Source organism: Chaetodon auriga, chromosome 21 (genome assembly GCF_051107435.1).
Source record: "Chaetodon auriga isolate fChaAug3 chromosome 21, fChaAug3.hap1, whole genome shotgun sequence".
Taxonomy (NCBI): Eukaryota; Metazoa; Chordata; class Actinopteri; order Chaetodontiformes; family Chaetodontidae; genus Chaetodon; species Chaetodon auriga.
In genome coordinates this window covers 22217795-22237278 of record NC_135094.1, presented here as the reverse complement: position 1 = coordinate 22237278, position 19484 = coordinate 22217795, and the positions used below count along the sequence as shown (strand labels likewise).

At 42.0% G+C, this 19484-nt stretch overlaps 1 protein-coding gene across 3 annotated transcripts in view; it reads left to right on the top strand.

The window, feature by feature from the left end:
* Nucleotides 1-19484, top strand: part of rsu1 (Ras suppressor protein 1) — a 95687-nt gene that overhangs the window by 32712 nt on the left and 43491 nt on the right. For all 3 annotated transcript variants that reach the window (XM_076721409.1, XM_076721410.1, XM_076721411.1), the window contains exons 4-7: nt 2479-2599; nt 12645-12763; nt 13101-13183; nt 15533-15647. In XM_076721409.1, coding sequence (XP_076577524.1) covers nt 2479-2599; nt 12645-12763; nt 13101-13183; nt 15533-15647 — 438 coding nt within the window. The remainder of the gene's footprint in view (nt 1-2478; nt 2600-12644; nt 12764-13100; nt 13184-15532; nt 15648-19484) is intronic.

Genomic DNA, 19484 nt, shown 5'->3' with positions numbered 1-19484 from the left:
ACATTTGGGAAGCCCTCCATTAGAAGGGAGAGAAAGAGAACCTCTGCTGGCTGCTGCCCAATGCTAACATGCCTCTATTGTGGTCATTTAATGACAGGTAAACATTTCATACCAATACTGAAAATCACCTCATGTGTCATTACCTTCACGCAGTGCTGCAGGGATTTTCCTCCTCAAAACACAAACATACCAACTGATAATCCAGCAGCTGCCCAGGTCACAGTATCACACAACAGGGCCAAGGAGCCCATTTTTAAATCAATAGCATATATTGTACGGAAGACCTTATGAATACTGTTGGTTTGTCCAACTGTACTGAAGATCGATGATTGATTTAGCTATGGTCAGTGGCCCACAGAGAGAGAAGCCAGATAAATGAAATTGATTTCTGGCATACTGCATGAACTAGTGGGACCTTTTAAAACCAGCAGCTCTTCACTGACTCTCAAACACAGCAGAAAATCTATCTGTTGGCTGTTGTACTGTAAGTACTTGGCATTGTGGCCTAGCTTGCATGACTGCTGTGTCCCCTTCACTCCATTTTTTGGCGGGACAGTGCATCTTGAAATGATGATCTTTGTTAAATGTGACCCATTGCACTCTGGCTGCACTAGCTGTAACACTTGTCCTGCTGCAGTCTGTTGATTCACTGGCACCTATTACTAACACACACACACACACACACACACACACACACACACACACACACACACACACACACTAAATTGTAATTGTTCTTTGATTGATCATTTAGTCTGTAAAATGTTAGAAATTTGGTTAAAATATCTGCCACAATTTCCCAAAGCCTAGGGTGATGTCTTCAATTGGCATATCTTCAACAGCCTTACTTGCCAAATAATTCAAATAAATAAATTAATCATTGAAACTGATGATGAATAATTTTCTGTTATTTGATTAATCAACTATTTGTTTCCTCATTATATTAAATTACTTACAGAAAAAAAATTGCACAATGCATTTTCTGTTCTAGTCTCTCATATTTCTTTGCCGTTCAGATGGCAGAAGCACTGCTTGAGCTTGACTACAGGGCTAAGCCCACTATCACGCTACATCTGATAGTGCGCTTTGCTGGGCTTACAACAACTGGTGCAGTGCCAAAACTTTCTGGGTAACACTCATGCACTGAAAATTCTGCTCTCAACATGTAAGTATATAAACTTAATAAGACTTTGGATCCCAGGGCGTATCAAACTGATTGTCCTGTACCGAATCGTCCTGGATGAATACATGTACCATTAAACGTCTGGTTTACTCATCTTCTGTTTTTGTTTTTGTTGTGTTCAAAATTTTCCTCACACTTTCTCTTTAAGCTCAGTTTTGAACTGGTGGACCTGAGTCTTAGGTCTAAATGAATCTGCTTTGGTGCAGCTCTGTCAGTCGTCTGCTGTTGCTTGCAAAAATCATGTGACAGGGTGTTAATTGCTTTGATAAAGGACGCTGATCCATGGTCAGTTTTGACTCAGGATTTTGTGTGTTCTACTTGCTTCCACAGATTAATTTCTTCATCATAGATTTGCCTTGCCAAGGACAAAATGGAACAAAGAAGTCGCTTTTATGAAAGAATATCACTCTCTTTCTTCTTTCCCCTCTGTTTCTCCCTCCTGGGCCTCACTCCTCCCCTTCTCTACTATTCATCAGCTCCTCGGACACAAGATTATTCGGGAGGGGTGGCGATTTTGCCCTTAATGCATGTGTGTGTCCACAGAAAGCCACTGGTCTAAACCCTAAACTTATGAATTCTCTTGGCACACAGCCTAGCTGTCCATCAAATGTCAGTTTCTGAACTACCAATATGTGGTTATTTATCAAAGAGATAAAAAGAACAAACAGAAAGCACGTACTGACTGATATTTTTACTTCTTTCACTTTTTATTTGGCAGTCCTCGTCTGAGTGGCACCCACTTTTTACATCATAAGTAGAGGGTTTAAAAAAAATGTGTTTTGTGATGCCACACACACACACACACACACACACACACACACACACACACACACAGGTCCAGCTGATATAGTATCAGTATGCACAGACCTCACCTCTCAGCACTCATTCTCCTGGCAGCATTCAGGTCAGGGCCTGAATGGTTTACTCTTTCTTCCCTCTGCTTCCATCTCTTGTCTTCCATTGATCAGACTGATAATCTGATAAACTTCCTGCTCTTTGTTACCATCCCAGTGATCTGTGTCCGCCCCTGTGGCTGCAGACTGTGGGGGAATAAAACTGTAAATGCAAGTGAAGAGAGAAACTGCTATATGTTGGCTGCTCAAATGTCAGTGTGTAGAGTTATGACCAACACATTATCTAATTGAGTTATTAAGTACTTGAGGTTTGTTAGGGCCCTGCAGCTAATGATGATGAGCTGGTTGTCAGGAATAAGGCAGCTGATGAGAAGTGCTCGCTGAGAAGTGCTTGTGCGTGTGTTTGATGTGGTTGTCATTTCTCTCCTCTGTTTTTTCCAGTGGTGCCTGCCAACATCTCTGAGCTGAAGAACGTGGAGGTCCTAAACATGTTCAACAACCAGATTGAAGAGCTGCCTACTCAGATCAGCAGTCTTCAGAAGCTGAAACACCTCAACCTCGGGTATGTCCTACTCACACATAAAGGTGTACACACACACACACACACACACACACAAAGTTGTGCCTCTATCACTTTTGAGAGACTTTACATAGACGTACATTCATTTCCTGGAGACTTGCCCTAACCATTACCATAACCACCACTTGCCGAACCATAACCCCAACCTTAACCTAAACCTAAGACTAACCTTACTGTAATCCAAGTATTCACCCTAAAACTCCATCATTTAAGTTATGGGGACTTGTTCTGTTTCCATAAGGAGAACAAGTTGCCACAATGTTACTGTGTAAACAGATTTATGTCCCCACAACAGGCATAGTGGGCATACAGCACCCTTCCTTTCGCATTCTCTTTATATCTGTGTTGGAGCAGTACAGTTGATAGTTTAATTGCCTCTTGGTTATTTACTGCTGCCCCCAGGTCAGACTTGTCTACTGTCTGATCATCTTCCTTTTTTTCATAAACACAGTCACAGCCACATACACACTTACGTTCTAACGAGGTCACTAGATTCCCTTTTCCATTCCTGTAGTCTCCATGAAACCTCAATCAGTCCCTCAGGCTGTTCCAACTCAGCTTTGGGCACCACAGTTATTTTGAACCCTTTCGGCCTTTCTACTTGATTTGGTTTGTAAGGTTCAAATGCAGTATGACCGCAGATTTGACAGACCCGGGTTAAAACACATTTCATTTGTCTTTACAGTGTTGTATCACCAGCATTTTTAACATAAACATATATAACAATCAATGTACAAAATGCCAGCACACAAGAGGTGTCATTCATTTTTTCTTTGTAACAGAAAAAGTGTGTTTGCTAAAAAGCTGACAAGAAATGCTTTCAGTGTGTGTTTAGATATGAGTGCAGACTCACAAAGACAGGGTGTCAGTGACAGGAGGATCAGGAGGAGTCTTGGAGTGTATTGATCCACAGACAAACATCATCTGTATAGTATAAGCCTCATACTCCTATTCAGGCTGTGCATTCACTTTTCATTGTCTGTTTATTTTTCTCTTGGTTGTGGGTGTGTCTGTGTATTTGTCAGCCATCATGTGTCTGTGTGTTTGAACCCTGCAAGTGTTTAATCTCATTTGTCAAAGACACATAATAGTATTGAACTAGAATAGTTGTCCCTATGACGCATCAGTTGGTTGCACACACAAAAACACACAGTTCTTAATACAAACTTTAAAAAATACTGGATTGTTTCACCTATCATCAGAATATCTACCACAATATCAAAGGAAACACCAGCACACTTAATCAGACTATTAAGTGTGATCTAATTGAATCAGATAATCAGCATGACACAGCTGTGTGGGTCAGGATATGAGTGAGTATGTTAACCGCTGGTTAACTGATGGAGCCTGATAAATGTGTTGGATGTTTATTTCTGATCGATTTTCATGTTGATTATTTTCAGCACTGATGCGCTTTACTTTTTTTTATTTTTTTTTATTACATTGTCATATTGTTTGTTTCTGTGACTACTCTTGGTAAGTGCACCTACCATACTCTTTATGTAGAACCATATGATTACACAAAGGTAGGCCCCAGTGGTGATGGCTCAGCTTCTCCACATCCCTGAAGACTGTCCTAGAGACAAGAACCGCCACTGAGCCTGGATTAACAAATAGACCACATTGGTTTCATCAAATAAAATGGCAACTCATTTATGCACACACTTATAGGGATATTTGATTAAGTCACATCATGCCTGTCAACTCTGTCAAAGCTGTGACAGAGCCTGCAGGGTCATAGGTTGTATCCAGCCATCCTCTTCCTCCTCCAGTTCCAGACAAGGTCTCTTTATTGGTGTGGATATTAGAAAGTCCTGAAGCTCCATAGGGAACAGTTAATGCGCCAACACCAGTCTTTGCAGGACATGGTGGTCTTGACAGAATTGAATTTCTTTATGAGAAAAGAGTAAAAACACAGAATATTATCAGCATCATAGTGTCAAAGAGAGACACTAACCAGATGAATATCAGTCAGTGTGTTTATATGTACATAAGTAACTGGGTTACTGTTGTTTTTACTCCTGTAAGATGATTTCTTAAATGTCATCTAAACAGGAAACTTGGTTTCTGTAATCAAAGCAGGGGATTATGGAAACCTTATTTGTCCAGGTATATTTCTCTTTCAGAACACTGATTTCTCTGCCATGTGTATAAATAAATGTTTCTAATTGGCTTTTAAGAAGTAGACTATACATGTGCATGACAATGATAATAAAGTAATGGATGGATGAAAGAGATCATTACATGGTGCAATACGTCCTTGTATTTAAAATAATTCCATCTGACTGAATGTGAAACTAACATGAAGTATCCTCTAGAACAGGGGTTCTCAAACTTGTCACTCAAAGGTCAACATCTGATTTTTATTCAAGGTTGGAGAACTGGAATGATTGGTTTAACGACACAGCATTTAGACTTAGCCTAACTCTAACCTTAAAGGTCCCATATTATGAAAAACTCACTTTTTTCTGGGATTTGGGGTGTTATTTTGGGTCTCTGGTGCTGCCAAACGCATACAAACTGTGAAATAAGACCGTCCATGCTTTTTTGAGAGATATGGATTTCTGAAAGTACCCTGCCTGCAGTTTCCAGATGAGCTGGTCAAATTCGGCGCAGATAATGATGTCGTTGGCCGGTACATTTGAATATTCCTACCCCCCTCCCCATCCCCCCTCCCATCAAAGCATACATACAGAGTCTCTCCACCCACCAGATACAGCGCTACCTTCTCAGAGATCTGCCATTTTGTTATCGAAAGCAATGGTTTAGGAAGTATTTTGATGTTGGCTGTAAAGGCAAGCACAAATCACTCCATCACGTCTCAGCTGGAGAGGACAAAAGAGCAGCAACAGGCAACATCCCAGCTACAGTTGGCAAAAAAATTGCTGGTGTGTGCTAACCACTTTGAGACTGACTGTTTCTCCAACCTGTCAGTACAAGGCAGGATTAGCCGGGAGACTTTTTCTAAATGAGGGGTTGTAACAATTCTCCTTATTCATAAAAAACCTAAGGGGAAAAGCTAGTATGCGCTAATCTATAGGTCAGGGGCAGATTGGATGTGTGTGAGTTAGGCCACCCCAAGAGACTGATCAAACAAGTTATACTCATAAATTCAACCTTACCATGGTGACGGGTCAGACGGGTCAGACGGGCCCCACCCTGGAGCTAGGCCTGGGGTTGGGGCTCGCAGGCGAGCGCCTGGTGGCCGGGTCCATGGGACCCGGCCGGGCGCAGCCCGAAGGAGCGACATGGGCCCGCCTTCCGGTAGGCCCACCACCCGCAGGAAGGATCAGAAGGGGCCGGTGCGTTATGCTGTGGGTGGCAGTCATGGGTGGGGGCCCCGATGACCCAAACCCTGGACGACGACTCTGGCTACAGGGACATGGAATGAGGCTGAGCGGTACCAACTAGAGATAGTCGGGCTCACCTCCACGCACAGTCTGGGCTCTGGAGCCCAACTCCTTGAGAGAGGCTGGACTCTCTTCTACTTTGGAGTTGCCCGCGGTGAGAGGTGGCGAGCTGGTGTGGGCTTGCTTATAGCCCCCCAGCTCAGCTGTCATGTGTTGGAGTTCTCCCCGCTGAGCGAGAGTCTCGCTTCCCTGCGCCTTCGGGTCGGGGATAGGCCTACGGGCCGAACAGCAGTGTAGAGTACCCGGCCTTCTTGGAGTCCCTGGGAGGGGTACTGGAAAGTGCTCCAACCTGCTGGGGGACTTCAATGTTCACATGGGTAGCGACAGTGATATCTTGAGGGGTGTGATTGGGAGGAACGGCCTCCCTGATCTGAACCCGAGCGGTGTTCTGTTATTGGATTTCTTTGCTAGTCACAGTTTGTCCATAACGAACACCATGTTCAAGCAAAAGGATGTCCATCAGTGCACGTGGCACCAGGACACCTTAGGTCTGAGGTCAATTATTGACTTTGTAGTTGTATCATCGGACCTTCAGCGGTATGTCTTGGACACTCGGGTGAATCAGAATCAGAATCAGAAAAAGCTTTATTGCCAAGAATGCTTTTACACATACGAGGAATTTTTTCTGGTGAAATTGGTGCATGACACATCTACTAAAATATGACACATCTACTAAAATAAGAGCATAAAAATAACAATTTAAATATATATACACAAGTCTGTTATTGTTAGAAACACAGTTCTGTTTTTCAGAAAGAAGTCCAAGTTGAGCGTTAATGTAACGCATAGAGTTATATTTATATCACTCAATGTGACAGAATGAGTCCGAGGTGGAATGTGAAGAGTGTCAGGGGGGGTTCCGGGCCTTGTTGGTAAGGCTGACAGCAGACGGGAAAAAACTGTTCTTGTGGCGTGAGGTTTTGGTCCTGATGGACCGCAGCCTCCTGCCAGAGGGGAGTGGCTCAAAGAGTTTGTGTCCGGGGTGAGAGGGATCAGCCACAATCTTTTCTGCACGCCTCAGGGTCCTGGAGGCGTACAGGTCCTGAAGAGATGGTAGATTGCAGCCAATCACCTTCTCTGCAGACCGAATGACACGCTGCAGTCTGCCCTTGTCCTTGGCGGTGGCAGCAGCGTACCAGATGGTGATGGAGGAGGTGAGGATGGACTCGATGATGGCTGTGTAGAAGTGCACCATCATTGTCTTTGGCAGGCTGAATTTCTTCAGCTGCCGTAGGAAGTACATCCTTTGCTGTGCTTTCCTGATGAGGGAGCTGATGTTCGGCTCCCACTTGAGGTCCTGGGAGATGATAGTTCCCAGGAAGCGGAAAGACTCCACAGTGTCAATAGTGGAGTCACAGAGGGTGATGGGGGCTGGTGAGGCTGAGTTCTTCCTTCAATGTTCACATGGGTAGCGACAGTGATATCTTGAGGGGTGTGATTGGGAGGAACGGCCTCCCTGATCTGAACCCGAGCGGTGTTCTGTTATTGGATTTCTTTGCTAGTCACAGTTTGTCCATAACGAACACCATGTTCAAGCAAAAGGATGTCCATCAGTGCACGTGGCACCAGGACACCTTAGGTCTGAGGTCAATTATTGACTTTGTAGTTGTATCATCGGACCTTCAGCGGTATGTCTTGGACACTCGGGTGAATCAGAATCAGAATCAGAAAAAGCTTTATTGCCAAGAATGCTTTTACACATACGAGGAATTTTTTCTGGTGAAATTGGTGCATGACACATCTACTAAAATATGACACATCTACTAAAATAAGAGCATAAAAATAACAATTTAAATATATATACACAAGTCTGTTATTGTTAGAAACACAGTTCTTTTTTTCAGAAAGAAGTCCAAGTTGAGCGTTAATGTAACGCATAGAGTTATATTTATATCACTCAATGTGACAGAATGAGTCCGAGGTGGAATGTGAAGAGTGTCAGGGGGGGTTCCGGGCCTTGTTGGTAAGGCTGACAGCAGACGGGAAAAAACTGTTCTTGTGGCGTGAGGTTTTGGTCCTGATGGACCGCAGCCTCCTGCCAGAGGGGAGTGGCTCAAAGAGTTTGTGTCCGGGGTGAGAGGGATCAGCCACAATCTTTTCTGCACGCCTCAGGGTCCTGGAGGCGTACAGGTCCTGAAGAGATGGTAGATTGCAGCCAATCACCTTCTCTGCAGACCGAATGACACGCTGCAGTCTGCCCTTGTCCTTGGCGGTGGCAGCAGCGTACCAGATGGTGATGGAGGAGGTGAGGATGGACTCGATGATGGCTGTGTAGAAGTGCACCATCATTGTCTTTGGCAGGCTGAATTTCTTCAGCTGCCGTAGGAAGTACATCCTTTGCTGTGCTTTCCTGATGAGGGAGCTGATGTTCGGCTCCCACTTGAGGTCCTGGGAGATGATAGTTCCCAGGAAGCGGAAAGACTCCACAGTGTCAATAGTGGAGTCACAGAGGGTGATGGGGGCTGGTGAGGCTGAGTTCTTCCTGTAGTCCACAACCATCTCCACTGTCTTTAGAGCATTTAGCTCCAGGTTGTTCTGATTGCACCAGGTCACCAGATGGTCAACCTCCCACCTGTAGGCGGACTCGTCGCCATCAGAGATGAGTCCAATGAGGGTGGTGTCGTCCGCAAACTTCAGGAGCTTGACAGACTGGTGACTGAGAAGAGAGGGGCTGAGCTGTCAACTGATCACCACCTGGTGGTGAGTTGGATCCACTGGCAGGGGAGGAAGCGGGACAGACTTGGCAGACCCAAACGTACTGTGAGGTTCCGTTGGGAACGTCTGGTGGAACCCACTGTCAGGGAGGTCTTCAACTCCCACCTCCGGGAGAGCTTCGACCAGATTCCGAGGGAGGTTGGAGACATCGAGTCCGAATGGCCCACGTTCTCCACTTCCATTGTTGATGCAGCCATCCGTAGCTGTGGCTGTAAAGTCGCCGGTGCCTGTCGTGGCGGCAATCCCCGAACCCGGTGGTGGACACCGGAAGTAAGGGATGCCGTCAAGCTGAAGAAGGAGTCCTATCAGGCCTGGGACTCCTGAGGCAGCTGACGGGTACCGGCAGGCCAAGCGTGCGGCAGCTCGGGCGGTTGTAGAAGCAAAAACTCAGGTCTGGGAGGAGTTCAGGGAAGCCATGGAGGAAGACTACTGGTCGGCCTCGAAGAAATTCTGGCAAACTGTTTGGCACCTCAGGAAGGGGAAGCAGCTCTTTGTCAACACTGTTTACAGTGGAGGTGGGGAGCTGTTGACCTTGACTGGGGACATTGTCGGGCGGTGGAAGGAATACTTCAAGGATCTCCTCAATCCCAATGTCATGTCTTCTGTACAGGAAGCAGAGACTGGGGACTTGGAGGTCGATTCATCCATCACCTGGGCTGAAGTCACTGAGTTAGTTTGCAAGCTCCTCGGTGGCAAAGCACCGGAGGTGGATGAGATCCGCCCTGAGTACCTCAAGTCACTGGATGTTGCAGGGCTGTCCTGGTTGACACGCCTCTGCAACATCGCGTGGCAGTCTGGGACGGTGCCTCTTGACTGGCAGACTGGGGTGGTGGCCCCTCTTTTTAAAAAGGGGGACCGGAGGGTGTGTTCCATCTATCGGGGATCACACTCCTCAGCCTCCCTGGGAAAGTCTATTCCAGGGTACTGGAGAGGAGAATCCGGCTGATAATCGAACCTCGGATTCAGGAGGAACAATGCGGTTTTCATCCTGGCCGTGGAACACTGGACCAGCTCTATACCCTCTACAGGGTGCTTGAGGGTTCATGGGAGTTTGCCCAACCAGTCCACATGTGTTTTATGGACTTGGAGAAGGCATTCGACCGTGTCCCTCGCATCATTGTGTGGGAGGTGCTCCGGGAGTATGGGGTTGGTCCTCCCTTGTCGTTGTGAACGACAACATTTTTGAAAACGATGTTGTGTGCACGATGCTATTTTTGAAAACGGAGGGGCTAAAATATCAGTTTTCCAAAATACCCTGCTACGTGTAAAAGTTGCCTCAGTGTCATTGACGTGAGTAAACTAATTGATAGCATTAAGCTAATATCTGCACGCCATGATATAACTGCTGACTGCATTTTCAGATGAGCTTGTTCAAATATTTCTCTAAGAAGAGAAAGACAGCTGATGAAGATGACGCTAGTCAGGTATCATTAGCCTTTTACTGACTCAAAAATGATGATGGTTAGGTAAAAAATTGTGTCCACACTTGTAATCAGATGTGATGTGAGTGTGAATTATCTAACGTTAATGTTTTATGTAATCGTATGAGACAAGTAACATTAGACAGGGAGGAGCAGTGGAACAAAATGAAGGAGAGCCGAGTGAAGGAGCAGGAGAGCAAAGTGATGGTGCAGCCTCTGAGCCTTAGAGCTCTTCTATAAAAAACTCAGAAAAATTGATTGTTCTGAGCCTGGGTGCAAACTTTGCCACTGATTCTACAGAAATTTATTTTTGATTTTTACATTCAGCCTTTCAAAAGCAATTCAACTGGCCATTCAATAAATAGGTTGTAAAAGTAAAATCTGCAGTCAAGTGTCCCCCTCTGCCCCCGCTGCTGAAAAAAATCCTAGAGGAAACACTGATCCTACTTAAAATAGTTGCATCTTATCTAATAATCTTAAAGCTGGATTTGGTAAAGTTGGAGAAACCAGCAAGAGTAAGCTACATTTTGAAAGTATATAATCGAAAATTCCCATCCCCTCCCTTTAAGGAGTGTGTACTCGAGTGCAGCGCATCATTGTATTTGCCAACTGTATTGAACTACCACATGTCTCGTTCACATGTAAGAAAACACCTAATATTATTATAATCAATGTAAACAAGGAACGTGGCTGTTGTCGGTACTCTCAGCTGTACTGTTTTTACTGAGGAATTTAGGCTCTATTTTCTCTGCCACTCTTGTACGCCAGTAGTGTTTGATAATATATCTGCATAGCCTTGTGAAAGACTCCCATCATGTGCAATGAGTGCACGCGGGTATGCAGCTATGTATGTAGACAGGCACCTTAATGGCCTGGTTTATTACAGGCCTGCAACGGTCACAAATACTGGTCCTTTTTCCTTTTTTTTTTGTCAGAGTGTTTGATTTATTGATTGCTGTTTGAATTAAAGAAAGTTTCAACAAATATAATAAAACAGTGCTTCTTAAATGCTTCACTTCCCTGTGTTCACCGGGGTTATCCTCCACAAAAAGAAAAAACCCTACTAAAAAAAAAAAAACATGCAAGAAGATCACCACCTGACCAATGGTGATGAGAAAGGAACTGGGTCCCCGGGCACTGCCTTCGGCTGGCAGATCACCGCTCCTGGTCTGCCACAGAGGAAGGACTTACCAGGATGGGTGAAACGTGGAGGAATTAATTTCACTGAAGCATGTGCATGATGTGTTTGTTGTGTTCTTCAAAAAGCATGATATGTGCATGTGTGTGATTAATAAAGTTCTTCTCCTCTTCTTATGTTGATTTTATGTCTGTTTTTATGTGAAGCACTCATTGCATAATTTTTTGTTGTAAAGCATTTTTAGCTGCATTTCTTGTATGAAAGGTGCTACACAAATAATATCTATTACTATTATTATTTTCACACATGACATGTTCCAGTTTTCTAACATTAATACCATCTGTTAACAGCAAATCCAAAACCTGAGTGCAAATACATCCGATGGCCTCATCTAAATAAAGAATAGTGCAAGAACATGACATTAATCGTTCATCTGTCATCTGAATGTAATGAAATTGAAAACAAGTTTGTCTATAGCTATATTGCAGTGTAAATAGATTCAATTCAAACCACGGCCTATAACATCCAATAGGCTTATTAGATATTAACAATATAACAATAACAAAAATGGCCATAAAAGTGTGTCCTACACACTGTAACGTTTTGTTATTCTTTAGGCCTATTCTAAGTTTTTCACCAGAAAATAACGATTGTATCTACTTTTTCAGGCTTGAGTATGTAACAGACTTATAGCTTTGTGGTGCAGAACACCACTTCTGATGGTGTAATTTCCGGGCCACCTTTAACATCAGTGGAAAGTGGCTGACATTTGATTTTCAACACAGAAGGGGATCTTCATCTCTGAAGCAGCTGCATTTTTTGGAGACCGACTTGCTTGTAATCATCATCTGTTTTTTCTGATTCTCCTGTCTGAGGAGAAGCTGTCACATAATGCACAATTATGATTACTTCTAAATGATTAAGTCTTTTTTGAGAGGTTGTTTTTGGACAGGTTATTTATTTATTTTTTGAACAAATTACATCATTTACAGTTCTGTCATCAGTTTCATAACATCTTCAACCACACAGACAGTGATCCAAAACAAATACTCTATGCTTATTATATAAATGCACACATTGCACAGCAGAATTTTCTCATAATGGTAATGCAAAGAACATCCTTTGCTATTTTCAAATACCCTGGGATACTGTATCACCACCCAGCCCTATCAAGCTTTAAGTAAATGTGCTGTTGGTTGAAATAAATGAAATTTTCAAGAAACTGTTACTTTGTCCTCAAATATTCCCTGCATTTGAATTCAAAAGATTCACATGATGTGCATTTTTACAGTGATGGATTTGTGTGTGTAATATATTTTTTGTATGTATGTTTGTGAGCACAGTATGAACCGTCTGAGTGGCTTGCCTAGAGGATTTGGTTCATTGCCAGCTTTAGAAGTGTTGGACCTCACATACAACAACCTGAACCAGAACTCCCTGCCTGGAAACTTCTTCTACCTCAGTAAGTGTACACTAACATGTACAAACACACACACCATGCTTTCTGTTTTCTGTTGATTACAATTGTTACTGGGAAAATCTGTTAAAGTCCAATACATTTAAATCTCTTTAGTTATGAGATCCAGTGAAACTCATTCACATTACATGTAAAAATTTTCTGCCTCAACATGCTGTTTTCCCCTGCTCCCCCATCTAACTTGGGTCAATTAATGGTTTATTTTGACCAAACCAGAGTTGGTGGTGATTATTGGAACAGTGGAAAGACAAAACAAGAAGTTCTTAGCGAGTTTCGTTGTGTTTCTGTTGAGTTTGTATAAATTGTGTTTTATGTTTTCCAGCCACTCTCCGTGCCCTCTATTTGAGTGACAATGACTTTGAGGCTCTGCCTGCTGACATTGGAAAGCTGACCAAGCTGCAAATAGTAAGTTAACATCAATGCAACCAACACACTGATCAAAGTCAGTTGGTAATCCAGTTCGTACATTTACAGTACCAACAGCAGTTTATCAGTGACTAGATCAGTCTCTGGTTTCATCATTGTAGGCTCAGTATTCTGTTTTTTGGTACTACAGTTCAAACCTCATAATTCAAACCCCTCTCAAGGTTCAATGTTCATTTATTAAGGTCAGTTTGTGAGGAAGTCCAGTATCCAATTGCATGGTGTAGTATTCAAGCTCAGCTCATTTTCATGGGGGTGCTGTGTTGAATGCTAAGCTGAAATAAACAAACAGCATTTTGATGTCAGTTTTATTTTCCCCTGCTTTTATGCATTTCATTTCTGCTTTTTTGTAGATAGATAGTTAGATAGATGGATAGATAGAAAGATAGATAGATAGATAGATAGATAGGACCTTATTGATCCCACACCGGGGAAATTTAGTCGTTACAGCAAGCAGGTTACAAAAAGCAGGCACACTGGTATAAGAGGTCATAAAAATAAAAATATAAAAGTTCACAAGATACAGGATAGAAAAAAACAACTATGTCTATATACATTTGTACAGATTATTAAAAATAGTAAATGCCAAAGAATCCTACTGCCATAAAAAAGTACTGAGAATACTATTGCACCCGAAGAAAATACTATTGCACTTGGGAAATACTGGGTCTATGTATATGCACAATATATACAGTTTATAAGAATATAGTTGCCAATATCGATAATAAATAGTGTTATTGCACAGCTGAGAGAAGTATCCAACTTTAGAAATTTAGAAATTGAACCAGGTGAAATGGGTGAATGTGAGCAGATATTAGCAATAGAGCATATATTAGCCTTGAACAGTAGTGCACAATCAGAAACAGGTTTATGATGTAGAAATTAAGAAACGACAGCATCAACACAGTGCTACATCACATGATACTGGAGTTAAACAGTCTGACAGATGTAGGAATGAAGAACCTGCAGTAGCGTTCGTTCTTACAGACTGGATGCAGCAGTCTGTTACTGAAGGAGCTGCTTAAGCCCCCCACTGTCTCATGGATGTTCACTGGTGTAGTCTGTGGTACATTCCTTCGGAAATCAGTTACCATCTCCTTCGTCTTGCTGGCATTTATATGCAGGTGGTTCAGTCGTTGGTGACAACCTCCCTGTATTCCAATTCGTTCCCCTGTGATACACATCTAACGATGGCTGTATCATCAGAGAACTTCTGGATGTGGCAGCTGTTGGTGTTGTGTCTTAGGTCCGATGTGTAGAGGGTGAAGAGGAAAGAGGAGAGCACTGTCCCCTGTGGAGCCCAGATTACTATATTAGGCACGCAGTTGCGAAGCCTCACGTACTGTGGCCTGTTGGTGAGGTAGTCAATGGTCCATGCCACTTATGCCATTGTGCTTGCTTTCTGTAACTTGCTGGCTGCAAGGACTAAATTTCCCCTGTGTGGGATCAATGAAGTCCTTTCTTATCATGTCTTGTGTTTGGACTTCCTGTGTGTGTGCTATAAAGCACTTTGAATCAAGTGTGCTGTATGTTAAATGCTCTGTAAGCTGAGCTGAGCTGATTTGTTAAGGTTGTGTCTGCCACAATACACTGAGGTGAATGAAATTTCATTTTTGGGGCTCATTATTGAAAAAATTAATATCTAAAAAAAAAAAAAACATCAACAGGACTGGTGTTACTTCACAGATCAGTTTTCACAGGAACTTTTTGTTTGAGTAAGTCAAAGTAGTTGAAATGGAAATTGTTAACAGTATAACAAAGGAAACCAAGAGATATACGCTACTTGTATTTTTTAAACCTGTCTGTACAGAATTTGTGAACTATCTTTTAATCTATTCTGATAGAGCTGATTGTGTTTGTAGAGACATGTCACAGAGACAAAAACTAAGAGCTGCAAAAGACACAAATCTTGAAGCTTTAAGAAAAAAAACTTAAATTGTTATAACTACATTCTTTTATGGCTATAGACTTTTGTAATTATGAAATTTAAATTCACAATGAGGTTTTCAGTAATCAAGGTTTCCTTGAGATTATCAAGGAAATCTCTCTGGGGTAACTTGAGTACATACCACAACTGGAGAAAAAGAAAATAAGTCTCATGTTTGGTGTGTTACATTATAATGTAGATGCAGTGAAACAGGGAAGATTGTGGATTTAGGCTTTACCATAGTAACATATTTTAGGAACAGCTGAATTAAAACGGCTGGCTGAATTTGCTCAGAGGCTTTTGCTTAAACCAAATTATGATTGCTGCTTTTGTGCTGCTGTGTCTTATCTTGTGTGTTAAAACAATATGTTCTGTTTTTCTTCTGTTTTTTTCCTCCTGTCCAGTTGAGTCTGAGGGATAATGATCTGATCTCATTGCCTAAAGAGATAGGAGAGTTGGCTCACCTCAAAGAGCTTCACATCCAAGGCAATAGACTGACCGTCCTGCCCCCTGAACTTGGTACTGACCACGCATACACACACGTTATATATGCTAAATCACACTCTCTCTCTCTCTTACACACACAAACACACACACACTCACAGCCTCACAACCTCAGATAAGTCTTGAAGGAGTCCAAATCTGAAATACCTACCTAATATTTATTAAAACCTAGAATTACACTCTGGTCGTTGGTTTTACACCATTGTTTTTTCAGTATCTGTATACCAGTGGCAACTGGCTGTGGTAGTTCAAATGAAAAAGCAGGTTTAAATATGTTCTAATCCAGAGCGGTTTACCGGCAGGAGTGGTGCGGACTTCCACTGTAGGGTGTTAATGTAACTAAATATGCACTTCCTGAAGCAAACGTATGTAAGAGCTGGAAGCTGGTAGCTGCTGCTGCTGTGCCCTGCTGCAACTGCTTCTAGCTGCAAGCTGCTTCAACTGCAGTTATTCTAATTTTTTAGCACTACCTAATGGGATAAATTGTATCAAATGCTACAGATGTGTTCAGCATCCCTATCTATACAACTTTGCTGAATTGCCTTACCATGAAATCTTACATTATAGAGATAAAACAGTTAATGTATAGTATGGTGGTGTCATACAAATGGCTACACGATTGGGCTATTGGTGCCACGCTTCAGTATGTCGTACACATGCTCATGGAAATCCGAGTCAGCACAATTGAAGAGATTAGACTTTATTGATCCCAATTTCCCCAATTCTTTTGTTGTAGCAGTAGGTTAAACATACACATAAACATAAAATATATACAATAAAGAAGAATAAGAATGAGAACAAAGAGAAAAGAATTTTCTTAAATGATAAAACTAAGTATAACTAAGTATCATTGGTGGCTCCTGACAAATTTCTCAGGGGGGGCAACTGTTGCGATGATGGCTAAGATGACCCGTTCAATGAGTAAAATAACAATAAATAAAAGTCAGATAGCTAACTTTACAGTGTTACATTGTTTTGTTTAATTTAGTTTTCCTGTTCAACTGCTACATGGCAACACCAGACATGAATTGTACATACTGTACAGTATTTTTGTATAGCTATGTCAAGTTAAATGTCTCAAATACAATAAATTAGGTTCCACAATAAAACACTTCCACCGTGGCCATCAACAGATACATTGTCATCTGCTAGTTTGCCCATGAAATCACTGTTAGCACAGTCTACAATTTATAGGCATCATGGATGCCATGGCAACAATCAAATCAAATCAAATTATACTATCATCAAAACTGTAACTAATCAAATCTTTCCAGAACATATTCAGTATATACAGAATTTGGCTGGCAATATGCAATCAATACAACTATTTACAATTCAACATTTGGAGAGTACAACATAACACAACTCACCATTTAATAATACACTCACTCATCACTCATGCAGTTGCTAGCCATGTCGATCATGCAGTCTCCTGAGTCCCGACGTGTGCGCGCTCTGGGAATATCGTTTTTCTTTTTTCTTTTTTTCGGGTGCTGTGCATATCGTCCGAGCACGCATCAGTGCGTATGACAAAATCACATTGGGACAAGCCCTCCTGGAGCCCATAGAAATGAATTGTAGGGCCCAAAATTTAAAAAAAAATAAATAAATTTAAAAAAAAATAATCTCAACATGTAAGTCTATGAGAGCACCTGGGGCGATTTTCAATCTGACTGAAATCGCCCCAAAGGGGCGGGGCTTCTAGTTGGAAAGTGACATTCAGGCTGCTGAATGTCACAGCAATATTCAGGCTGCTGATTGGACAATAATAAGGTGGTGGTGGTGGCACGGTGGCAACACTGTCGCCTCACAGCAAGAAGGTCCCGGATTCGATTCTCGCTGCCTGCTGCTTGAGGAAAAAGGCCTTTCTGTGTGGAGTTTGCATGGTCTCCCCGTGTTCACCTGGGGTATCCTCCATAAAAATATACTCCCACTAAAAACATGCAAGAAGATCACCACCTGACCAATGGTGACGACAAGATGGGTCCCTGGGCGCCGGTCTGGCTGCCCACCGCTCCTGGTCTGCCGCGGAGGAGGGACGACCAGGATGGTGAAAAGCGGAGGATAAATTTCACCTTGTGTGCAGTGTCTTGCATGTGCATGTGTGTGACAAATAAAGGGGAATGTCTCCCCCCGATTCTTCTTAGAAAATATTAAGACTTAGACCAGCAAAGTAAACTCTTTTCTCTCTTTTTTTCATGTGGCTTAAGGAGGGTGGTGCACTATCGCCCACTATGGGTATGGGTATTCTAATATATAATATTATTATTTTATAATAAAAAATACATACAATTATTATATAATATATATTATAAGATATCAGCTATTAATGTTACTATCCTGCCCCCTGTGGGTGGAATTGTATACTTGTGCAATGTGGCTGTATGTAAAATATTTTCAAATTTGTCTGGAATCCAATTTAGCATTAAAGAGTTATGTCCTGTTAAGTATATCAGGCCACCCCTTCAACAGTTTGATAAACAATTACAGACAAATGGTTAGCAATACCCAAAATACTTTCAAAAAAAAAAAAAAACATACATAAGTAGATAGATACCAGAAAATGGTGAAGTAATAATAATTATAAAGAAATACATTTCCACTCAAAAAAGACGCCAGCATTCAGGAACTGTAGGTCATAGCAGTTAACCGAGAGGGAGGTCCAACTACCAAAAAGAGCTAAACATCAATCAACAATAACAACGGAATAAAGAGAGAAAGAGACAGAAACAGACAGAGGTGAGGGACAGAGACAGTGAAAGTGAAATTTTGAAAGCCACTTTGTAATTTAAACAGCACTAAAGGGAATTATGTGGGACGCCTCCCCAAGATAGCTGCCTAGGAGAGGATGGGCCTTGCGGTTCCTCAAAATTCCTTTGGAATTAAGGTTTTAGTTGTAATTTTTATGAAATATTGATGTGAGAGGATTTTGCAACTCGGGATGAGTCAGAAAAGTCATTATTTCACTTGCAACCCACCTCATAGTCTGTGAGGTAAGCCATCACCTGACTCTGAGGAAATACCTAAGATACCCAGGACACCTGCTGCATCAGAGATTCCTCCTAATTAGAATGTGGTGGCTGAGTTGACCAACATCCCAACCATTCATGATAAAGATGTTAATGGTGTGAAACAGATAAAATAAGATAAAACTTTATTAATCCCACTCCGCGGAAATTAAGTTGTGACAGACAGCAAGAATAAAAGAGAGCCAAAGAAAAAGAACAAAAAGACAATAGAAACAGGATACAGAATAAAATCAACTATATATACTGTATATATACGTACATTACATATATAAATACTATTGCCTTGAGAAAGGATGGCTCAATTTCTCAATGGAAAAAAGAAAAATCTTTAACTGCACATAAGTCAGACATGGACAATGAAATACAGTGTTTTTTGTACTATTACACATTCAAAATAATATAAGAGTAAAAAATATGTAATATACAAAGATATTTGCACAGATGTAATGGACATGAGCAAATGTTAAAATCTGAATAACAGAGTAGTGCAAAACTTAAGTTTGTGATGTGAAACAACATCAACACGGTACTATGCTTGCTGAAGGAGCTGCTTAAGGCCCCCGCCGTCTCATGCAGGGGGTGAGAGTGGTTGTTGGTTATCCCATCCACCTCCTTGATGGTGTCCAGAGGACAGTCCAGGACAGAGCCAGCTCTCCTGATCAGTTTGTGTAGTCTTTTTCTGTCCCTCTCAGAGCTTCCACAGCTCCAGAAGACGCCTATGCAATATGACAAGAGGAAGGGCATACCTCAAGTTAATTTTTTTTCTCTACTGCCCATGGGTTCAATTATCAAAGAACAAATAAATGTTAAAGATAAAGTGGGA